The 18260-nt window shown below is 43.8% G+C and overlaps 1 protein-coding gene across 3 annotated transcripts; it reads right to left on the bottom strand.

The window, feature by feature from the left end:
• Nucleotides 1-1186: 1186 nt before the first annotated feature.
• Nucleotides 1187-17653, bottom strand: DDX18 (DEAD-box helicase 18). 3 transcript variants are annotated; one of them, XM_051848741.2, is made up of 15 exons: nucleotides 17446-17647; nucleotides 16339-16494; nucleotides 15934-16158; nucleotides 13769-13894; nucleotides 10644-10779; nucleotides 10217-10317; nucleotides 9905-10104; nucleotides 9695-9809; nucleotides 8018-8157; nucleotides 6923-7084; nucleotides 6457-6609; nucleotides 5773-5886; nucleotides 4549-4605; nucleotides 3593-3770; nucleotides 1187-2890 (listed from the first exon to the last, which is right to left on the bottom strand). In XM_051848741.2, exons 1-15 carry the CDS (start codon nucleotides 17528-17530, stop codon nucleotides 2748-2750), a joined length of 2091 nt encoding a protein of 696 aa, XP_051704701.2. In that variant the 5' UTR covers nucleotides 17531-17647; the 3' UTR covers nucleotides 1187-2747. The 3 variants fall into 3 exon arrangements, with proteins under 3 accessions (XP_051704701.2, XP_008256710.2, XP_069927659.1); XM_008258488.4 differs by having other exon boundaries at nucleotides 15934-16494; nucleotides 17446-17653; XM_070071558.1 differs by lacking the exon at nucleotides 4549-4605 and having other exon boundaries at nucleotides 15934-16494; nucleotides 17446-17653.
• Nucleotides 17654-18260: the final 607 nt, after the last annotated feature.

The following is an 18260-nucleotide window of genomic DNA, read 5'->3' as shown; positions in this document are numbered from 1 at the left end:
CTTACATGTATGGATTTCAGATGGACTATTACTGAACCCAACTGTAGTACAGGAGAGATCACCTAGATTCTTCTGCCCCACCAAAGGCCACCAGATCTAAAATCTATGGGGAAAGAGCCTACTAGAATCTGAGAATGTCAGGTTTCCAGGCTTAGAAATAGGGGGGATACTTCTATCTGTACTTACCACAATACTGGAGGACAACACTGGAATTGTTTATGACAGCCTCTGCAGGTGAGATTCAAAACTTAACCTATGTACAGCAAACTAATTTTTAAACCGGCAATTCTGTATGGCCCACAGATTTTTTTTTAATTAATTTTTTTTTTTACAGGCAGGGAGAGAGAGAGAGAGAGAGAGAGAGAGAAAAAGAGAGAAAGGTCTTCCTTTTCCATTGGTTCACCCCCCAAATGGCCACTACGGTTGGTGTGTTGCAGCCAGCACACTGCGCCAATCCGAAGCCAAGAGCCAGGTGCTTCCTCCTGGTCTCCCATGCGGGTGCAGGGGCCCAAGCACTTGGGCCATCCTCCACTGCCCTCCTGGGCCACAGCAGAGAGCTGGACTGGAAGAGGAGCAACTGGGACAGAATCCGGTGCCCCAACTGGGACTAGAACCCGGTGTGCCGGTGCCACAGGCGCAGGATTAGCTAAGTGAGCTGCGGCGCCAGCCCACCCACAGATATTTTAAACATCCAAATGATCCTTAGCGGAAAAATGATTCCCCAACCCTGCTACACTGTAACCCCATCCCCTCTCCAAAGACCTGGGCACATCCATCCAGGTCTTCTGCACTTCCTGGCACCTGACAAGTGTTTATTGATGACTTAGGGTTATCCAAGGCACACTGCTCTGCCTCCACCTAAAACAGCTCTAATCAGAGGAGCCTTGGAAACAGCATCAACCTACCTGACAGCCACTTAATGGACCGCTTTCCAAAGCCCAGAGCTGCTCTTCACACTTCCAGAGGAGAGGTCTAGCAAACTTGTCAGAAATCCTTGGTCAGCACTCTAGTATGTTTTCAATACAACCTCTTACAATTGCCTCACACTGTGGACAACCAGAGAAGGTTAACAGAAGGGACTGGATGTACTGACACAGTGAGAGCCAAACTGGGACTGCAGGCACCACCAAACCCCAATTCTGGCAGATGTAGTAAGGGTTAGCACAGCAGTCAGTCATACATGGAATACAAGATGGACAGGATTATTTAATGACATAGCAAAATAATATGCTTTGAAACAAGATGGTCACAATAGGGAAAGGATGAATTCATTTTGACAAAAAAATTAAAAAACTATGAACACACATACATAAATCTGGAAGGTCACACACCAAAATCTCAAGAGTGCTTATGCTCACTCTTGTTTAGTGATTAAATCTTCCCTTTGCTTTTGTGTATTTTTTGAAACATGATTATTTACGAAGCAAGAAAAACAATGTCCTGTTGAAAGTTATTAAGTGTCAGGAGTTAAGAAACCAAGAGCCCTGCAGCCAAGGTGTAACATCCCGGACAGGTCCAGCCAGGGAGACAGTAAGTAGTCAAGTGCAGAGGTGGAACACTGAGCTGTCCTTTCATCCTGGAATGCTACTTATCAATCTGTTTCCTCTGCAGCTCCTGGTCTCAGTGGACTTAATGTGACTTTAAATATTAGCTGGCCAAACAGCAAAACTATGCAGCTATTCTGGTTTTGAACCACAAAATATACTTATTTTGTATGTACATATTACACAAAACTGAAAGCAAGTGTTCCTGCCACAAAAAACCTCACTACAACACTGATTGCTATTTTATGACTTTGTTCATTTCCAGTTTTCACTGGAAATTTCAGACCTGGAAGACCTGGAAGAGGTGCTCTTTCTCACTAACAGTAATGCAGGCCGAGCCCTGTATACAGGCAGGTGGGTTTTCAGTCTCCAGATAGCTGTCTGGTCTTCCAAGTACTGGGCCAAGTTGGAAACCCTAACCAAAATCCAGTCCACTGCATGAGTGACACTGGAATGAGAATAACCAGTTTCTCAGAAAGGTCTTTTTTGCTGAGTCACCACAATGTGAATAGTACAATATACCTGTATTTATGCAAATGAGGTCAGTCCTCTCAACCCTACACCTCCCACTCCCCTCCGTATTTAAATACTCTAATACTGAGAGAGGTTCAAAGGTTCATAGTTTTAAAATCAGGACTATGTAAAAGTTATACCACCTTTATCCTAAGGTGCTTCCTAGGTACTTCCCAGAGGTCGCTCTTTGCTTTCATACTGCAGCATTCAGGAGGGGCCAGAAACTACGGGAAGGTCCAGCAAACAACTACCGCCAAAACAGTGAATTGAGACTATCTGTGCATCATCACCAGCTGTCAGGACCCGAGGTCACTTTAAAAGCACATTGGTATCTAGCAACTCATGCCACAAAAAACCTCACTTCTCAGGAGGGCAAGGTATAAAAAGTTACATTAAAACAATGACATACAGAGGGAAATATATTTAAAATCAATACACCGTATCATCAGAAAAGAGAAAGATTCCTTGCTTTGCCCTTGGGCAACCAAGGAATTAAAGTCTGCTTTATATGCCCCCAAATCTCAAAAATACAAGAGACTTGCTGGAAATCACAGTGTCCATTGTTTGCAACCTGAGCCAATGAACACTCATTAGTTGAGTTCAAATTTAAAGGCTACAAAAATTCCTGTTAGAAAAGGAAAAAAATTGATTCCAGGACCAAGTTACTCAAGATCAAAGGAAGACGTGTCTTCAGTGAGAGAACTGCCGGCGGTCGGTCGGTTTCTTGCTAATGTGCTTGAAGATTATGGACTTCTCAACTTTCTTGGTTTTCTGATAGCCGAAGCCACCGCCGCCTCCTCTTTTTCTTTGCTTGCCTTCGTTGCTGTTCACATCTAGAGGGGACTGTTAAGGAAAATCTAGCCACTTAGAAAAGCTCCAGCATGCACACTAAACACAGCCTTGCTGTCACAACCATGACCTTTCTCTTCTATCTGAGCACACCCAAAAGTGCTGAAGCATTTCCCTTCTCAGGACCCAACAGATGGATTTTGGCTGCTATTCAGGACCTGTGATGGGGATGGCAACCCAAAATGTCCCTGCTGCTGAAAATGCATTAACGAGGCACATGTCATGCACTACAATTGAAGCAACTGGAGGTACTTCCTTGTCTTTTATCTCGGGCAACACTGAGGTTTTATTTCCTTCTGCAGAACTTTCTTCCCTGCATAAAGCCCTTCAAGTCTGAAACAATTAAAATTAAAACTTGCTCAAAGGTTCTACCCTTTCTTCAGGTCCACAGGATCCTGCTCCTAAAGTTAACACGCACAGCACGGCCTCAGCAACCACCTCTCTGCTATTTTGCCTTTGTGTGGAAGACACAACTATCCCCACCTTTACTGACACCTAAATCCCCTTGTTCCTGTGACCTCCACCCTGATCACCCATCCTTGCTCACGCCACCTTACCTCTGTGTGCCATGCCAGCACACTGACCACGAGCCAGAACATGCAGCGACCCACTGCTAAGCCTCAAACACCCCTGCCACACTTCTCTCCCTTAGTTTCAGGATGATATCGTAATAGACAACAGGATACTCAGATCAACAAAGGGAGGCACCTTGAAACCAAAAGACAGTGCAACCTGAGGCAAATTTAAGCTATTAACATTAAAGATCTGTTTCAGAGAATGGGAATCATAAGCTCGGATGTACGACTTGTATGCTTCCTGGGCTGACTTATGAAGAAAGTAATTCTTCTCAATCAACTTCTCAAGCTGAAAGAAAAGAAAGATTGGTTTTAATAAATTAAAACCAGCAGATGTCAGATATATTAAAACAGTCATCTTGCATAAAACATCTGTTCTAATACACTTGCTCCAGGCTCTGGATTATCTTTAAGACCACACTGTAGCAAAAACAATGCTGAAGTTCTTGCGGGGTATAGACTGAAAGAAGGACAAGAGCACAGGGATGTGGTCATCAGCTGCTATGACTGGCATTACTTGGAGGCTGAATGTCCCCCAAAGGTCACTATGTTAAAGGCATGGCCCCCAAGATCTTCCATTAATGGTGCTAAAAGGGCAGAGACTTAATCCAATCACGGTGAATGGATGTGGGTCTTTACCCCATGACTAAATTCTGATGGCTTTGTACAGACCATACAGGCAGTCACGCACACTGTGTCCCTTGCTATGTGATGCCACCTTGGGATCCTACAAACAAGAGCAACATCATCACGGGTTGACAAGGGGGCCACCCAATCTTGTACTATAATCTCAACATTTTATAAAGTAGCCAATCTCTGGTATTTTGTTATAGTGACAAAAATTTAACTAATGCATGAGCACAGTAAAAAACCCTAGTTGGTCACACAGTCTAAGTACCCCATTTTATGAGGGGATGGATTCAGAAGACAGTCATCACCTACTGAAGAACATTAAAGGAAGTGTTACGTCAAGTTCAGCTCCTGGCCATAAATGTAATTTAATAATCAAGTTCAGCTCCTGGTCATGATGTAATTTAACAGAACAAAACAAAAAGAAAAAAGTATACCTGAGACTGAATGTCAGAAATTTTAGACCAAGAAAAGTCAAATTCACTTAATGGAACCTAGAAAACAAGAGGTATAAAAGATCAGTGAACCAGGATGATCAATCTGAAGATTTTCAGGTGAAAAATGTCCCATAAACAGCAGGGAAGTGAAGCCAGGCCGTAGTGGACTCCACGGGCTCATGAGGCTTTGAAGACAGCTGAGGAGGAACCTGGCCTGTGGAATTCCCTAAGAACAGAGAACTCTGTCTCCCAAGGTGAACAAAAAAGCTTTATCTTTGCTCTGCTGACTCCACACATAAACCATGTCTTTCTGAAAGGCTAAGGTGAGGAACTGGACAGGGATGATCAACTGTCAAAGTACTTTTTTGTGACAATCTTGATAACCATGATTAGTTTCTCCACATCAGAGCTGTCCTAATGCACACTGCCCTGCAATGGGGCTTATGACACCATAGGCCAGAGTGATCACAAACTCCTAAAGGGAGTTTTCAGTCATTGCTTAATAAAATAAAAAAAAGCATCAGACTTGTGCTAGGTATTAGGAAAAAAGAATAGGCGCCCAAATTCTGGAGCCTGCAGTCTTAGAACAGAGGATGAAGGGATCTGTGAAGGCTTCCCACTGGACAGTGCAGCTATTGAAACCACAGCATCCTAGCAGCCTAAAGACCCAGGAAAATAGTATTTTATAGAAATGGAGTGAAGGCCACAGGACAATTTCAGGGCACTGCATCCAGCTGCTGGGTGCAGATGGCAAGTGTGGAAAGACGGCCTGACACGTATCCTAACAACAAAGAAGCCACTTCCAGCTTGACAGCCAAAGTCAGAACAGAGTGTGGGAACTGAGCAGCAGGTAACTGGTAAGTGTATAAAACAATTCCGAGATGTCAGCTGAGGAAACACCACATGCAGTAGCCATTGTGGACACGGTGGCAGGAGAATGGGTTTTCGGGATGAAGTTATTATTTTCTACAGTGACAGAATTGCCATATGGAACAGGAGAACAGAGCCTGGCACCACTGGGCAACACAGAACTAGAGTCTGCCCATGCTTCCTGGCCAGAAGCATGCAAATGCTAACTTACTGAACTGCTGCAGCAACTATTTTATAAGCTCTATCTAACTCAAGACCTCCACCACTCCCTCCCCGAAGATCTACAAATGGTGCTAGCTTGCAATCCCTACCAACGGCACTTTCTTCTCAACAAGATTTTCTAACCAGTGTTACCTTAGACTGCTTCAAGTAACGAAGGAAACCCAGTTCTTCTGGGCGCAAAATGAGCAAGGCATGCCCTCGTCCATTTAGGCCCCTGGCTGTTCTACCTACGCGGTGAATATATTCCTGTGGTGGAGAAAGAAAACCCGAGTTAATACGCTGACTTCCACTGAGCCCACTGATAGAGCACCTCTCACACCTTCACAATGTCCCCCACAAAGGGACAGCAGGTCGACAGCCAACAAATAAATCAATTTTCACAAAAAGCCAGACACAACGTTCATGTTAACATTGAGAACTACGCATGAGTTTTAACTGTACTTCATTTTCAAAATGGCTTTTAAGGAAACATTTACATGCGAGCTGCTACTGTTTGCTGAAGTCTATTCTACCACTAATACTACAGAATGTGTTTTACCTCTCTGAACACATTTTCTCTCTTCCAGACACCTGCTGTTAGAAGATAATTCCAGGGATCAAACACTGCTAACTTAAGTCCCATTGATGTGCTCAAATTTCCCTGCATACACCTTTAGGCCCTTAAAATAATTAGCATCAGCAGAGAAACACTACACAACGACTGCACAGTAGGGACAAACCCGATGTGTATGAAATGAGCATTTCTCATAGAATCTGGAGATTCACATACCCCTTACTGCAGAGCCATTCAGAAGACACCCCAGGGACTCTACTTACCTTAGGGTCATCTGGAGGGTCATACTGAACAATCCAGTCAACTTCAGGAATATCCAGCCCTCTTGCTGCCACATCTGTACATAGCAATATCCCGGAGTCTGCGTTACAGAACTGGAAGAATGTGGTTGTACGTTTATTTTGCTTCTGCTTTCCCTAGAAGCAAACAAAAAGATCAATTAGAGCTGGAGCCTTGAGGCTGTTTCTGGGCAGTCCAGATGTATAACCTTTACACTGTGCAGAAATTACGCTATTTCAACCAATGCCATAGACTTGGTCCTGTTTTCCCAACTGGACAGCAGCTAGCCCCTCCAGAATGGCACCTCTTACTCTTTTGTAGTTTTCGCCTGTCAAACCCAGCAGAGCGCCCTCCACACAGAATTCATCACCTGGTGTTGATCAAGCCACTCAGGAGGGAGCAACACGTACAAGTCCATGATCTATAGAACTTCACATCATGATCACTTACATGGATAGCTAAGACAGGCAAATCAATGTAGTTCAGCAGCTCATAGTGGTATTTCACGGACATACAAGATGAAAAGAAGACCATCAGTTTCTTCTTTCGGTTCTTCTTAAGGAATGTAAAGAGCAGAAGGAATCTCTTTTCTGAGGGACAAACCACATATCCCTAGAAATGGTTCAAGACAGCAGTCACAAATCAAATAGACATTTTCAGTTTTATCAAAGAATATAATTTGGCTGAGAGAACTGATAAACACACAACGTGCACACTATTCACTATGCCTATCCTATAGCATTTTTTTTTTAAATTTATTTATATTTGAAAGGCAGAGTTACAGAGAGGCAGAGGCAGAGACAGAGGTCTTCCATCCACTGGTTCACTCCCCAAGTGGCTGCAACAGTCAGAGCTGGGCTGATCCGAAGACAGGAGCTCCTTCTGGGTCTCCCACATGGGTGCAGGGTCCCAAGGACTTGGGCCATCTTCTATTGCTTTCCCAAGCCATAGCAGAAAGCTGGATCAGAAACAGAGCAGCCGGACTTGAACCAGCGCCCATATGGGATGCTAGCATCCAGGCTGCAATTTTACCTGCTCCGCTACAGTGCCAGCCCCTCTGTAGCATTTTAAAAACTGAACAATCATTAAAGGTTTTACAGCTACATTAAGCTCTATGGAATATTTTACTCATTGAAAGATTAAATCTTAAAGATCTCATCTTAATTACATTGGTTTGAATCAGCCCTCTAATTTCTACCATTCACAAGTTTGTGCCCGCAATGCCAGCCTATCACCCAAGTTATCCTGCACCTTAGGGAAAGAAATGATTAAAACTCACACTCTTAAACAAAAAGAAGACAACCTGCATTTAGAATTGGTAGTGATTAGCAAAGCCTCTCATGAGAAAGTGGTATCCAGAGGACAGAACAGATGCAATTACTCAAGGTTCAGGGTATTTTATTTCTAAAGGGACCCAATATCCACATTTACTACATTTTAAATAAAAGATTCATTAACTCATCTGCTTTCTGAATGATCCTCCAAGCAACTACAAGGAAACACCAAATGTGATCTTTAAAGTTTTAAGTTATTGATAAAATATACCTGCTCAAGACCATCCACTGTTGCATTAGCTTTATCGTCATCAACACCAACATACAAAGGCTCCTTTTTCAGAGAAATCCTTGCCAGATCTTCAACTTTTCGAGTTTGTGTGGCAGAAAAGAGCATGGTCTGTCTGCGTGCTGCAACAGATAAGCACACAAATAAGCCTCATCCTACAGGCAATCTTCACACATGTAAAGGAAAAACATTTCATCATCATTTCACTAGGCACAAACCATCTGATAAAATTTAGCATCTGGTTCTGATCAAAAACCCTCAGCAAACCAGGAACAGAAGGGATCTCCTTGGTCTCATAAAGGAAATCTACATAAAACCTATAGCTAACATCACACATACATAATGGTCAAGACCGAATGCTTTCCCTCCTAAGATCGGGAACAAGACAAGGATGTCTGCTCTCATCATCACTGATACTTGGTATTGTTCTCACACTAGATGTTCAGTTCAGTGTAGTCAGGCAAGAAGAAACATTAAATTAAGTAAAACTGTTATTATTTGTACCTGACATGATTGCCCGTGCAGGAAACTCAAAAAGGAGAGCCATTTGGAGGGTCACACTGTGCAATCACAGAACAGAAAGCAGATCAAAGCTACCTGGGAAGTTGTGTGTATGTGTAAAGAGCCATGGAAATGAGGGAATGCAGAAGAGCATAGGGGGTGATGCACATGTTCACTCTTAAATATAGTGGTTTCAGAGCTAAAGCCATCACAGAATATCACACTATACATTTAAGTGTGCAGTTCAATTATATTTCAATAAGCATTACAAAACAAATAATGAATGGAAGCAGGGCCTTGTTACATAGACAGTTTATAAGACTAAATCAAGAAATATACAAGTCAAACATAACACAAGATTATAGCTACCTGGGAGACCTTAGATGAGGTCTCCTAGCAGGCATGCCACTATCTGTAGTGCTGGCATCCCATAGGGTGCCGGTTTGGGTCCCGGCTGCTCCACTTCCAATCTAGCTCTCTGCTATGGCCTGGGAAAGCAGCGGAAGATGGCTAAAGTCCTTGGGCCCCTGCACCCATGTGGGAGACCTGGATGGAAAAAGCCCCCAGCTCCTGGCTTCGGATCGGCACAGCTCCCACTGTTGCAGTCATCTGAGGAGTGAACCAGCGGATGGAAGACATCTCTGTCTATACCTCTCTGTCTTTCAAATAAATAAATCTTTAGAAAAAAAAATAATAGGTAGGATGGGAACAGAATGAGATGTTAAAACTATATTCAACTTGCATTATAACCTCTGAAATGGCCAAACTACTATTTTAAACTACTAGCCAGTCTGATCTTTATTTCAACTACCTCTAAGGCTGTTTGACACAACTACTTCATCTGGTTATGGTAAAATTCTGGTACTAGTACAATTTTTTTTCCTATAGGACTCTCTTGGGGTGGATATTTGGCACAGTGGCACTGAAGACACCACTTGGAAGACCCATATTCCATCGTGGAGAGCCTGGGTTCAAGTCCCGGTTCTATTCCTAATTCCAGCTTTCTGCTAATGTTCTTGGAGGTAGCAGTGATGGCTCAAGTTCCTGGGTTCCTGCCACCCAAGAGGGAGATCCAGAGCCAGCACAGGGAGAACTCTGTCTCCCTTTCAAACAAAAAAAAAATTGGCAACAGGTACTTTGCAGGTACTACCTACTTACTTGGCAAAAGTTTAATAATTTGTTTCAATTCCTCTTCAAATCCAACATCCAAGATGCGATCAGCCTCATCAATAACCAGACACTGTAGGTTTTTGTACATAAACCCTGGAGTATTCTAACAAAACAAAGGGTAAAACAAAAAACAACCTGTTAGCTGTCGTGTTTCTGCTATAAAACGATGAGACAGGCACTACATAATAGCACTCTTACCTGCATATGGTCCAGGAGCCGGCCGGGCGTGGCCACAATGATGTTGATCCCATTGGCAAGCTTCTGTGCTTCAGCAGATCTGTTACTGCCACCCATTATCAAGCCATATGTGTGAACGTGGTGAGTCATCAGCTCCTTGAGAACACCAAACGTCTGCATGGCCAGTTCTCTAGTAGGTGAGAGAATAAGGACTCCTGTCCCTAAGCAGCAAAATGACACATTGCAAAAGTCAGACTGTGGTTTTTTGAGTTCATAAAAAGGGCAACAAACTTCTAGGGATACAATGGCAGAACAAACAGATCAAAAGCTTACCATTCCTGGGCATAAACTTTAACTTAACAATAAGTTCAACTGCAGGGATGAGAAATGCCAGGGTTTTGCCACTGCCTGTTTTTGCAGCTGCTAGAAGATCTCTACATATTAAATGGGGGAAAGAAAAATAAAGATGGTTAATCTACTTATTCAACACGTATTTAACAAGAAAGACAAGGCTCTGATCTTCACTACTGCAGAAATCAATCACCTGCACAATATACCTAACGCAGAAAAAAGAACTCTGCTGAACAGAAGCAAACCTTTTCCTTCAAACACCAGGGGGTAACACAAAAACCTTTAATGCAGGCAGGATACAGAATTTATCACACTGTATACAAAATAACAGAACACCCGAGTATTTCCTTTATAATCTACCAGCCCTAAAAATAGATAATCAATGTCCAAGTATCAGCATTAATCCTACCTGCCTTCCAGAAGTGGTCTGACGCTTTTATGTTGAATTTCAGTCATGTTTGTAAAGCCCATTTCTTTTATTGCCTTCAGAGTGTTTTCATTGACAAGATTAGTTAGAGAATCAAATGAAGTATCTTCAAAAGCTCCTGAGCAAGATAATCATTAGCAAACATGTTACAAGTTATACCTGCGACAGTTACCTAAATTAGTTTTGCTTAAAAGAGCCTCATATGGCAAAATAAAAAATCTCAATCATTTCGATGATTTTTCCTATAATATTAAGAAACCATGTAATTTTATCTTTAAAGTGCAGACTGCCAACGAGTTAAGCCATTGCTTGAGATGTTAGCACTCCATATTAGAAAGCTGGTTTGAGCCCTGGCGGCTCAGTTTCCAATCCAGTTCCCTGCTAATGCACCTAAGAAAGCAATGAAAGATGGCCCAAGTACCCGGGCCCCTGCATTTTGGGCTCCTGGCCTTGGCCTGGCACAGCCCTTGCTGTTGCAGTCATTTGGGGAATGAACCAGCAAACCAATGATCTCTGTCACTCTGCCAGTCAAATAAATGAGGCAGGGAGTAGGTATAACTGAGTTACTTACATGAAAAAAATGCCAAGGCAAGAGGAAAAAGAGTAGAGAGAGAAATGTTTAAGAAATTTAATATAAAAAGTTAAAACACGGGCAGGCATTTCACCTAGTGGTTAAGATGCTTGTGTTTCACATCAGAGTGCCTTGGTTCAATTTCCCAGCTCTGGTTCCTGATTTTAGCTTTCTAATAAAGATGACTCTGGGAGGCAGTGGGGATGGCCCAAGCAATTGGGTTCCTGCCACTCATGTGGGAGCCCTGGACTGAGTTTCAGGATCCTGGCTCTTGAATTTGGCAGGCAGCTGGGGTGTGAACCACAAGATGTGTCTTTCTTTATCTGCCTCTCAAATAAATGAAAATCAAAAACCATTACGTATAATTAAAAACTGAGTATGAAGTCACTCAAAAAATTAATCTCACTCCAAAAACAACTGAGCAGTCAGATGTGGCTACCAAATGTTACACAGAACCTCCATATCAAGTAGTGTACTCTTTTTTACTTCAAAGGAGACAGACAAATGGAGAGGAAACTTCCACCTGCTGGTTCACTCCTCAAATGCCCACCATAGCTGAAGTGAGGAGTCCAGAACTCCACCTGGGTCTCCAACAAGGGCGGCAGGAACCCAAGTATTTGAAGCCATCATCTGTTCCCAACCAGCATGTGCACTAGCAGGAAGCTGGAATGGAGAACGGAGCTGGGACTTGAATGAGGCACTTTGATATGGGATGTGGGTCCCCTAAGTGGTGACTCAACTGCTGCACCAAATGCCTGCCCCAGGTGGTGCACTGTTTAGGAGAGAAAGACATCAAAACAGCCTGGAGAGCTCCCCTCCTCACTCCCTGTTCTCAGGTCTTAAATCAGCAGTTATTTAACCTACCATCAGGCACTACTGATGGTTCCTGACACAGCAAACCACCACTTTTGAATTTCACTATAGTATTCGATAAACTACATGAAACACGACTACATACCTTATTATAAAATAGGCTTTCTGTTAAGATGCTTTTGGCCAGCTGTTGGCTTATGTAGTATTCTGAGGTCATTTAAGGTAAGCTAAAGCCAAACTTTGATGTTCAGTAGGTTAAGTGCATTAAATGCATTTTCAACTTACAATGGTTTTATTGAAACAGCCCCTTTTAAGTCAAGGAACAACTGCACTGACACCTTGGGCTAAACAATTTGTTGCTGTGGGAGGCCATTCTATGTTAGGTTATGCAGCATCTCTGATCTCTCCTCAATGGGTGCAGGGACACTACCCTCAGTTCTGACAACCATTTAAGTGTCTCCTAGGGGCACAGGGACCAATCTTCCCTGAATACCCAGGAGAGGGGGTTGCTGGACTTTCACTGTTAGAAGTGGACAAGTTCTAGGGGCTGGTGCTGGCATCCTATATGGGTGCCCGTTTGAGTCCTGGCTGCTCCACTTCTGATCCACTCTGCTGTGGCCTAGAAAACCAAGGAAAATGGCCCAAGTGCTCGGGCCCCTGCACCCACATGGGAGACCCAGAAGCTCCTGGCTTCAGTTTGGCACAGCTCCAACTGTTGCAGCTGTATGGGGAGTGAACCAGTGGATGAAAGACCGACCTCTCTTCCCCTCTCTGTAACTCTGCCTCTCAAATAAATAAATAAATCTTTTTAAAAAATAAGTTGGGTAAGTTCTAGGCAAAGCAGAACAAGTCAGTCACCCTAACTGAGAGGCGAAACTGCTCTGGTTGAGGACCCCGGCACAGCCTTTGCAATTTTGATAGAGCATGTCTGGGGTTGGACCTCAGTATTTTATTTTATTTTTTTTTTAACTTTGGCTCTCAGTTCTGGAGGTATAAGACCTGGGGGCCACATTTGATGATGGTCTTTTTGTTGGCAGAATTCTGAGGCAGCACAGACTGTTACATGGCAAGAGGCAGGAGCACATGTGTCTGTTATCCGGGCCACCAGAATTCAACCACGGGAGTTCCACCCTAAACAGCACAGCTTTCATTCTCTTAATACCAATGTATGACCTTGGAGTTAAATTCCTGCAAGTGATGCAAACTATATTCAAACCACAGGAGCAGCATCCAAGTTCTGAGTCTTATATTGGTGTTAGGGTGAGACCTTCAGTGGGCCTGACATGAGAGCCTCAGTATTTTTAACAAATAAAAATCCCCAAACATAAAATTCAAGTAACTCCTAGATATTTCTAGTCAGGCACAGCTAATTGTAAACTCTTGACTTTTATAAAGAAATAAAAGCCAAAGGACGCTAACCTGGCAAAAGTCCCTGCATAAGAGTAATCTCCCCTCCCTCCCCTAGCAGTTTCTGAGCCTGCACTAAACCTCTGATCTCCAGCGTTCCTGGCCAATGATCTTCCTATCATAGTACAAAAGGACAAACCAAAGAGATGAAGGGTCCTAGAAGCTGTGTGCAAAAACACTTAGGGTCAGGAATAGAACAGCAGAAAGATGAAGAATATCTCCTGTCGATATTTTTCACTGAAGGCTCACAACTGAATGCTACCCTCCAGAGAGGACATTTTAAGGAAATATAGATAGAAAACACCCTGGAAGTTACCTGTCAGTCCAAGGGGCAGGCTGGGAGCCTCACTGTCATCCTCCTCATTGTCTGCTGCTTCCACACTGTCTTCTGTTTCTGTAGGAGCCTTGGTGCCTTCTTCTTGAATTTTTGCTTTTTTGGTATCTTTGGTTTTAAAGGACAAAACACATTTTTTTAAATGAAAATATCAAATGAGATCAACAAGAGATTTGTGATGTAGAGGTATAGTTCAACGAATTTAAGATATTTAGTACTAACTTTATTTTTTTTAAGATACCCCAATGTATACTATCTCATTCAAAAAGTTTTTATAGGTACTATTAAACATAAAGATAAGAACTCCAAGTTCCACATATTTCATGGAGGGAAAAAAAAACCCACATCTCATTTTTTCAAACTCATTACCCGCCCCCCCCATGCCATTTACCACTAATTTTCTATGAAAGCTGTTTTTCTTTTAAAGGTGAACACAAATTATGAGGGTTCTTCACATCTCTAAACTATAAAGCCAGGTCAATCACCTGCTTGGCTGGACAATGATACTGGGCTGTTTTTTGTCTATCACTAGTGAGACAGAAGTTCCTAGCTCCTCACTGCTGCAGTCACAGTCTTTACAATGTGGCCACATATCACCTCTCCATCTCACCTTCCAGGACTCTCAATGGTCCACTGTAGGTCAAATGGCTTTACTACCATGCTGGGCTTTTATAGAAATTTATTGCAGTTAGTGATGCTAGTTTTAACAGAAGTGACCCAGACTGGAACTGAGGACTCTGGGTAGCCAGGACTGGCCTCTTCCAGTTCCTTGAATGTCAACCCTCTGGGAAATGGTGAACTCTTTTTAAAGATTTATTTATTCAATTATTTACTAGGTAGAGTTAGAGAGAAAGTAGAGTGAGAGATCTTCCGTCCACTTGTTCCACTCCCCAAATGGCTACACTGGCTGGGGCTGGGACAGCCCAAAGCCAGTAGCTTCATCTAAGTTATAGGAGCAGCTGGGACATGAACCAGTGCCCATATGGGATGCTGGTGTTGCAGGCAACAGCTTAACCTGCTGCACCACAACACCAACTCCAGAAATGGTGAATTCTTAAAATTCTTATGTTCAAAAGCCATGGAGAAATCCTCAATTGCTTTCCATGGCTTGTCATTTTCATTTTCCTTAACTCAGTTCTTAAGGTAGGTTTGTCCAGAAGGTTAAAATTCCCAGCCCTGGGACTCGGTGCTTGAGAGTAAAAGTAATGCTACTTCCCTGGGAAGACTCATAACAGAATCCTAAAGGATGGAAACCTTAGCATCTGACACGTTAATAGCAGGCCCTAACTAAGGAATACACAAACTGTCTATAAAGGGCTAATAGTAAATATTTTAGGCTTTGCCGGCCATGGTTTTTTTTTTTTTTTTTTTTTTTTTTGCTGCAATAAAGACCAAATAAACAAATGGGCATTACTGTGATCCAACAAAGCTTTATTCAAACAACTGGAAAGGCCAAAGTTGGCTAACCCATCCTTTCTTACCTGACATCTCTACCTATCCACATCTCAATTAAAATCTCCAATTCTAGGGTTGGCACTCTCGTGCAGCATGTAATGACACTGCCTGCAATGCTGCCTCCCATATGGGAGCAGGTCTGTGTCCTAGCTGCTCCACTTCTGATCCAGCTCCTTGCTAATGGCCTAGGAAAAGCAGTGGAAGATGGCCCAAGTGTCTGCGCCCCTGCATCCCGTGGGAGATCTGGATCAAGGCCACTGTGGCCACCTGGGGGTGAGCCAGTGGATGGAAGATCTCTCTCCCTTCTTTCAAATAAATAAATACAGACAGACAGACAGACCTGGGAAGACAGATTCCACTACCAGCCCAGATTTCTTTACTGTTGGATTCTGTAATGGTGCTGGCAAACAAGAAAGCCTAAAATATTACATTCTTACCTAAGACTGAGATTTTCTTCAAGGTTACAGAATGTAAAAACATAGCATATTATTCAGTATTTTGAGAAAACTTAAAAAAAAATATATACACCCGCCTCATGAAGCAACAAAATGTTTCTTTCAGCTACCAGGCTAGTATCTGGTATACTTGCGAGTAAAGGGGATTTCTACAAGTGCACACACACAGGAAAAACAGTGGGAAGTTAGAACTGTGAGAAACTGAATGGCTGAATTCAAAGTCCATGAAGAACCTACCAGGGCCAGCATCATTCACCAGTTTTCTCTTTTTCTTCTTCTTCTTCTTTTTAGATTCTGGATCGGGCGACTCTGTTGCTGCTTCTCCATTGGTTAACACAGCAGATTTCTGGGGGGATTTTTTAACTTTTACTTTCTTCACTGTTTCTTTAGTCAAGGCTCTATTCTGTGTTTCTGACAGGCCCACACTCATGGTGTGTTTCAGGGACTTCTTAGCTTTCCCACCTGCCACTGCTGCTTCAGGCACGTCTCCATTCTGGGGTTCTGACAGGCCCATACTCGTGGCACGTTTCAGGGACTTCTTCGCTTTCCCACCTGCCACTGCTGTGTCAGGCACGTCTCCATTCTGGGGTTCTGACGGGCCCACACTCGTGGCACGTTTCAGGGACTTCTTCGCTTTCCCACCTGCCACTGCTGCGTCAGGCACGTCTCCATTCTGGGGTTCTGACAGGCTCACACTCGTGGCGTGTTTCAGGGACTTCTTCACTTTCCCACCTGCCACTGCTGCTTCAGGCACGTCTCCATTCTGGGTTTCTGACAGGCTCACATCTGAGACCCTTGCTTTAGACAAAACACAATTTGTGATGCCAAAGGGGCTTACTTGGGAACACTGGGATCCCACCCAAGAAAGTCTATGACTTCAATGACTCAAATTACTTAGTGTTGTCTCCCTTCATATGCGTTGTTAGAGCCAACAGCAATTGTTTCGGTATTCTACTGGAGGAAAAATTCCCTTTAAGGAAAAATGCCGTAAAAGGGAAAGTTACATTAGCTTCTTCAATTATCCTATCCCTATCTTTAAGTAAAGTCTGGGGCAAGAAATCTCCTGTGAGGTCAAAGCTTTAAACAGATGGAGTCAGACGATGACAGTTACTTTAATAGGAAGTATTTGATAAATAGGAAGTATTTGAGTAATGGAAAAATCAAAGACACTCACATCTTATTCACATAACTAATTCTCACATAACTTTAAAACATTCAACCCCACGCCTCTAGATAGCAGTGAAAACTCAGCTGATGAAATCACTTATTTGTCAACATTTATCACACACACATACACAAAAGTTGTCTTCGGAACTCGTAACCTAAAGTCGGGAGCGACAGGAATACAGAGAGGGCGTCAGAGGTTTTGCGAGAGGGTAGAGTTTTCAAGCTGAAGAACGAGGACGTGGCTGGCAGAGAAAGACACTGCGAGACCCGACACGGGCTTCTGCGGAGGTGGCCGGTGTCCCACGCGTCTGACTGGGCCAAGTGGAGAGGCGGGCAAAACCGGAGGGAATAACAAAATCGGGCGGAAGCTCCGCGGGACGCCTGGCAGGGAACCCCGAGGCCCTGGACAGAGAAGCTGATGCTCAGAAAAAGCGGTGGTCGTGAGGCCGGGAGCGACTCGCGGGCAGCAGCCCCAGACTCGGGCGCACGTGCCCCGGGGGGAGGCAGCCCGCGCCCACGGGAGGCGGTGGGACTCCCGAACAGCGCCGCTGCGCGGCCTCCGAAGCACCCAGCGCATCTCACCCTGGAGTTTGAGGTTTCGCTGCCGCAACTTGAGGTTCCGCTTCTCGATCTTCTTACGCAGCAGTTTCATCGGCAGGTGAGACATGTTGCCGGAGACGCGCCTCCACAGCAGCGCCGCCGCGCAGCTCCCCAGTTGGCCTTACTTCCTTCCTGGCCGCACGTGCGCAGTTCGGCTCACCGGATGTGCGTCACAGGAAGACTCGAGCCGGCGGAGCGGAAATGCTTCCGGGGAGGAAACGGACCCGGGAGCGTGCACTGTGCTAACCTTGGCGACCGGATCCTGCGTTGCGCCCCCTGGGGGAGTGGAGGCTCATCAAACGGGCTGCTTATTAGAACAACGTTGAAGAAATGAGATAAAGCTGGCTTTAAGGAGTCTCCGTTTTTCCGATCCCGTTTGATTCCTGGACTATTTGAGAAATTGAATAAAAGCTAAATGTAATACATGGAGGTTGTTTGACCATGCGTCTTAGAAACACGGTTCCATGTCACTTAGTATATTCACACATAACATTCTTTCTTTCTTTTTTTTTTTTTTCAAGATTGATTACTTGAAAGGCAGAGCTACACAGAGTGTTGTGAGGCGTACAGATTAAAAACACAGTGAGACTTTTGAGGTCAAATGAGGAGTCCTTATTAGCCAGCTGGCAACTGCCTTCTCACAGAGCAAGTCTGGAGAAGACAGCCCTGTGTTCCAATGGCAGGAGGTTATTAAAGGCAAAATCTCTTCTTATCAGTAATTTTTTAAAGATTTATTTATTATTTGAAAGTCAGAATTACACAGAGAGAGGAGAGGCAGAGAGAGAGAGAGAGAGAGA

The sequence above is a fragment of the Oryctolagus cuniculus genome, chromosome 3 (assembly GCF_964237555.1).
Source record: "Oryctolagus cuniculus chromosome 3, mOryCun1.1, whole genome shotgun sequence".
Lineage (NCBI taxonomy): Eukaryota > Metazoa > Chordata > Mammalia > Lagomorpha > Leporidae > Oryctolagus > Oryctolagus cuniculus.
The sequence above is the reverse complement of the archived record's forward strand: the minus strand, read 5'-3'. Positions and strand labels throughout refer to the sequence as shown.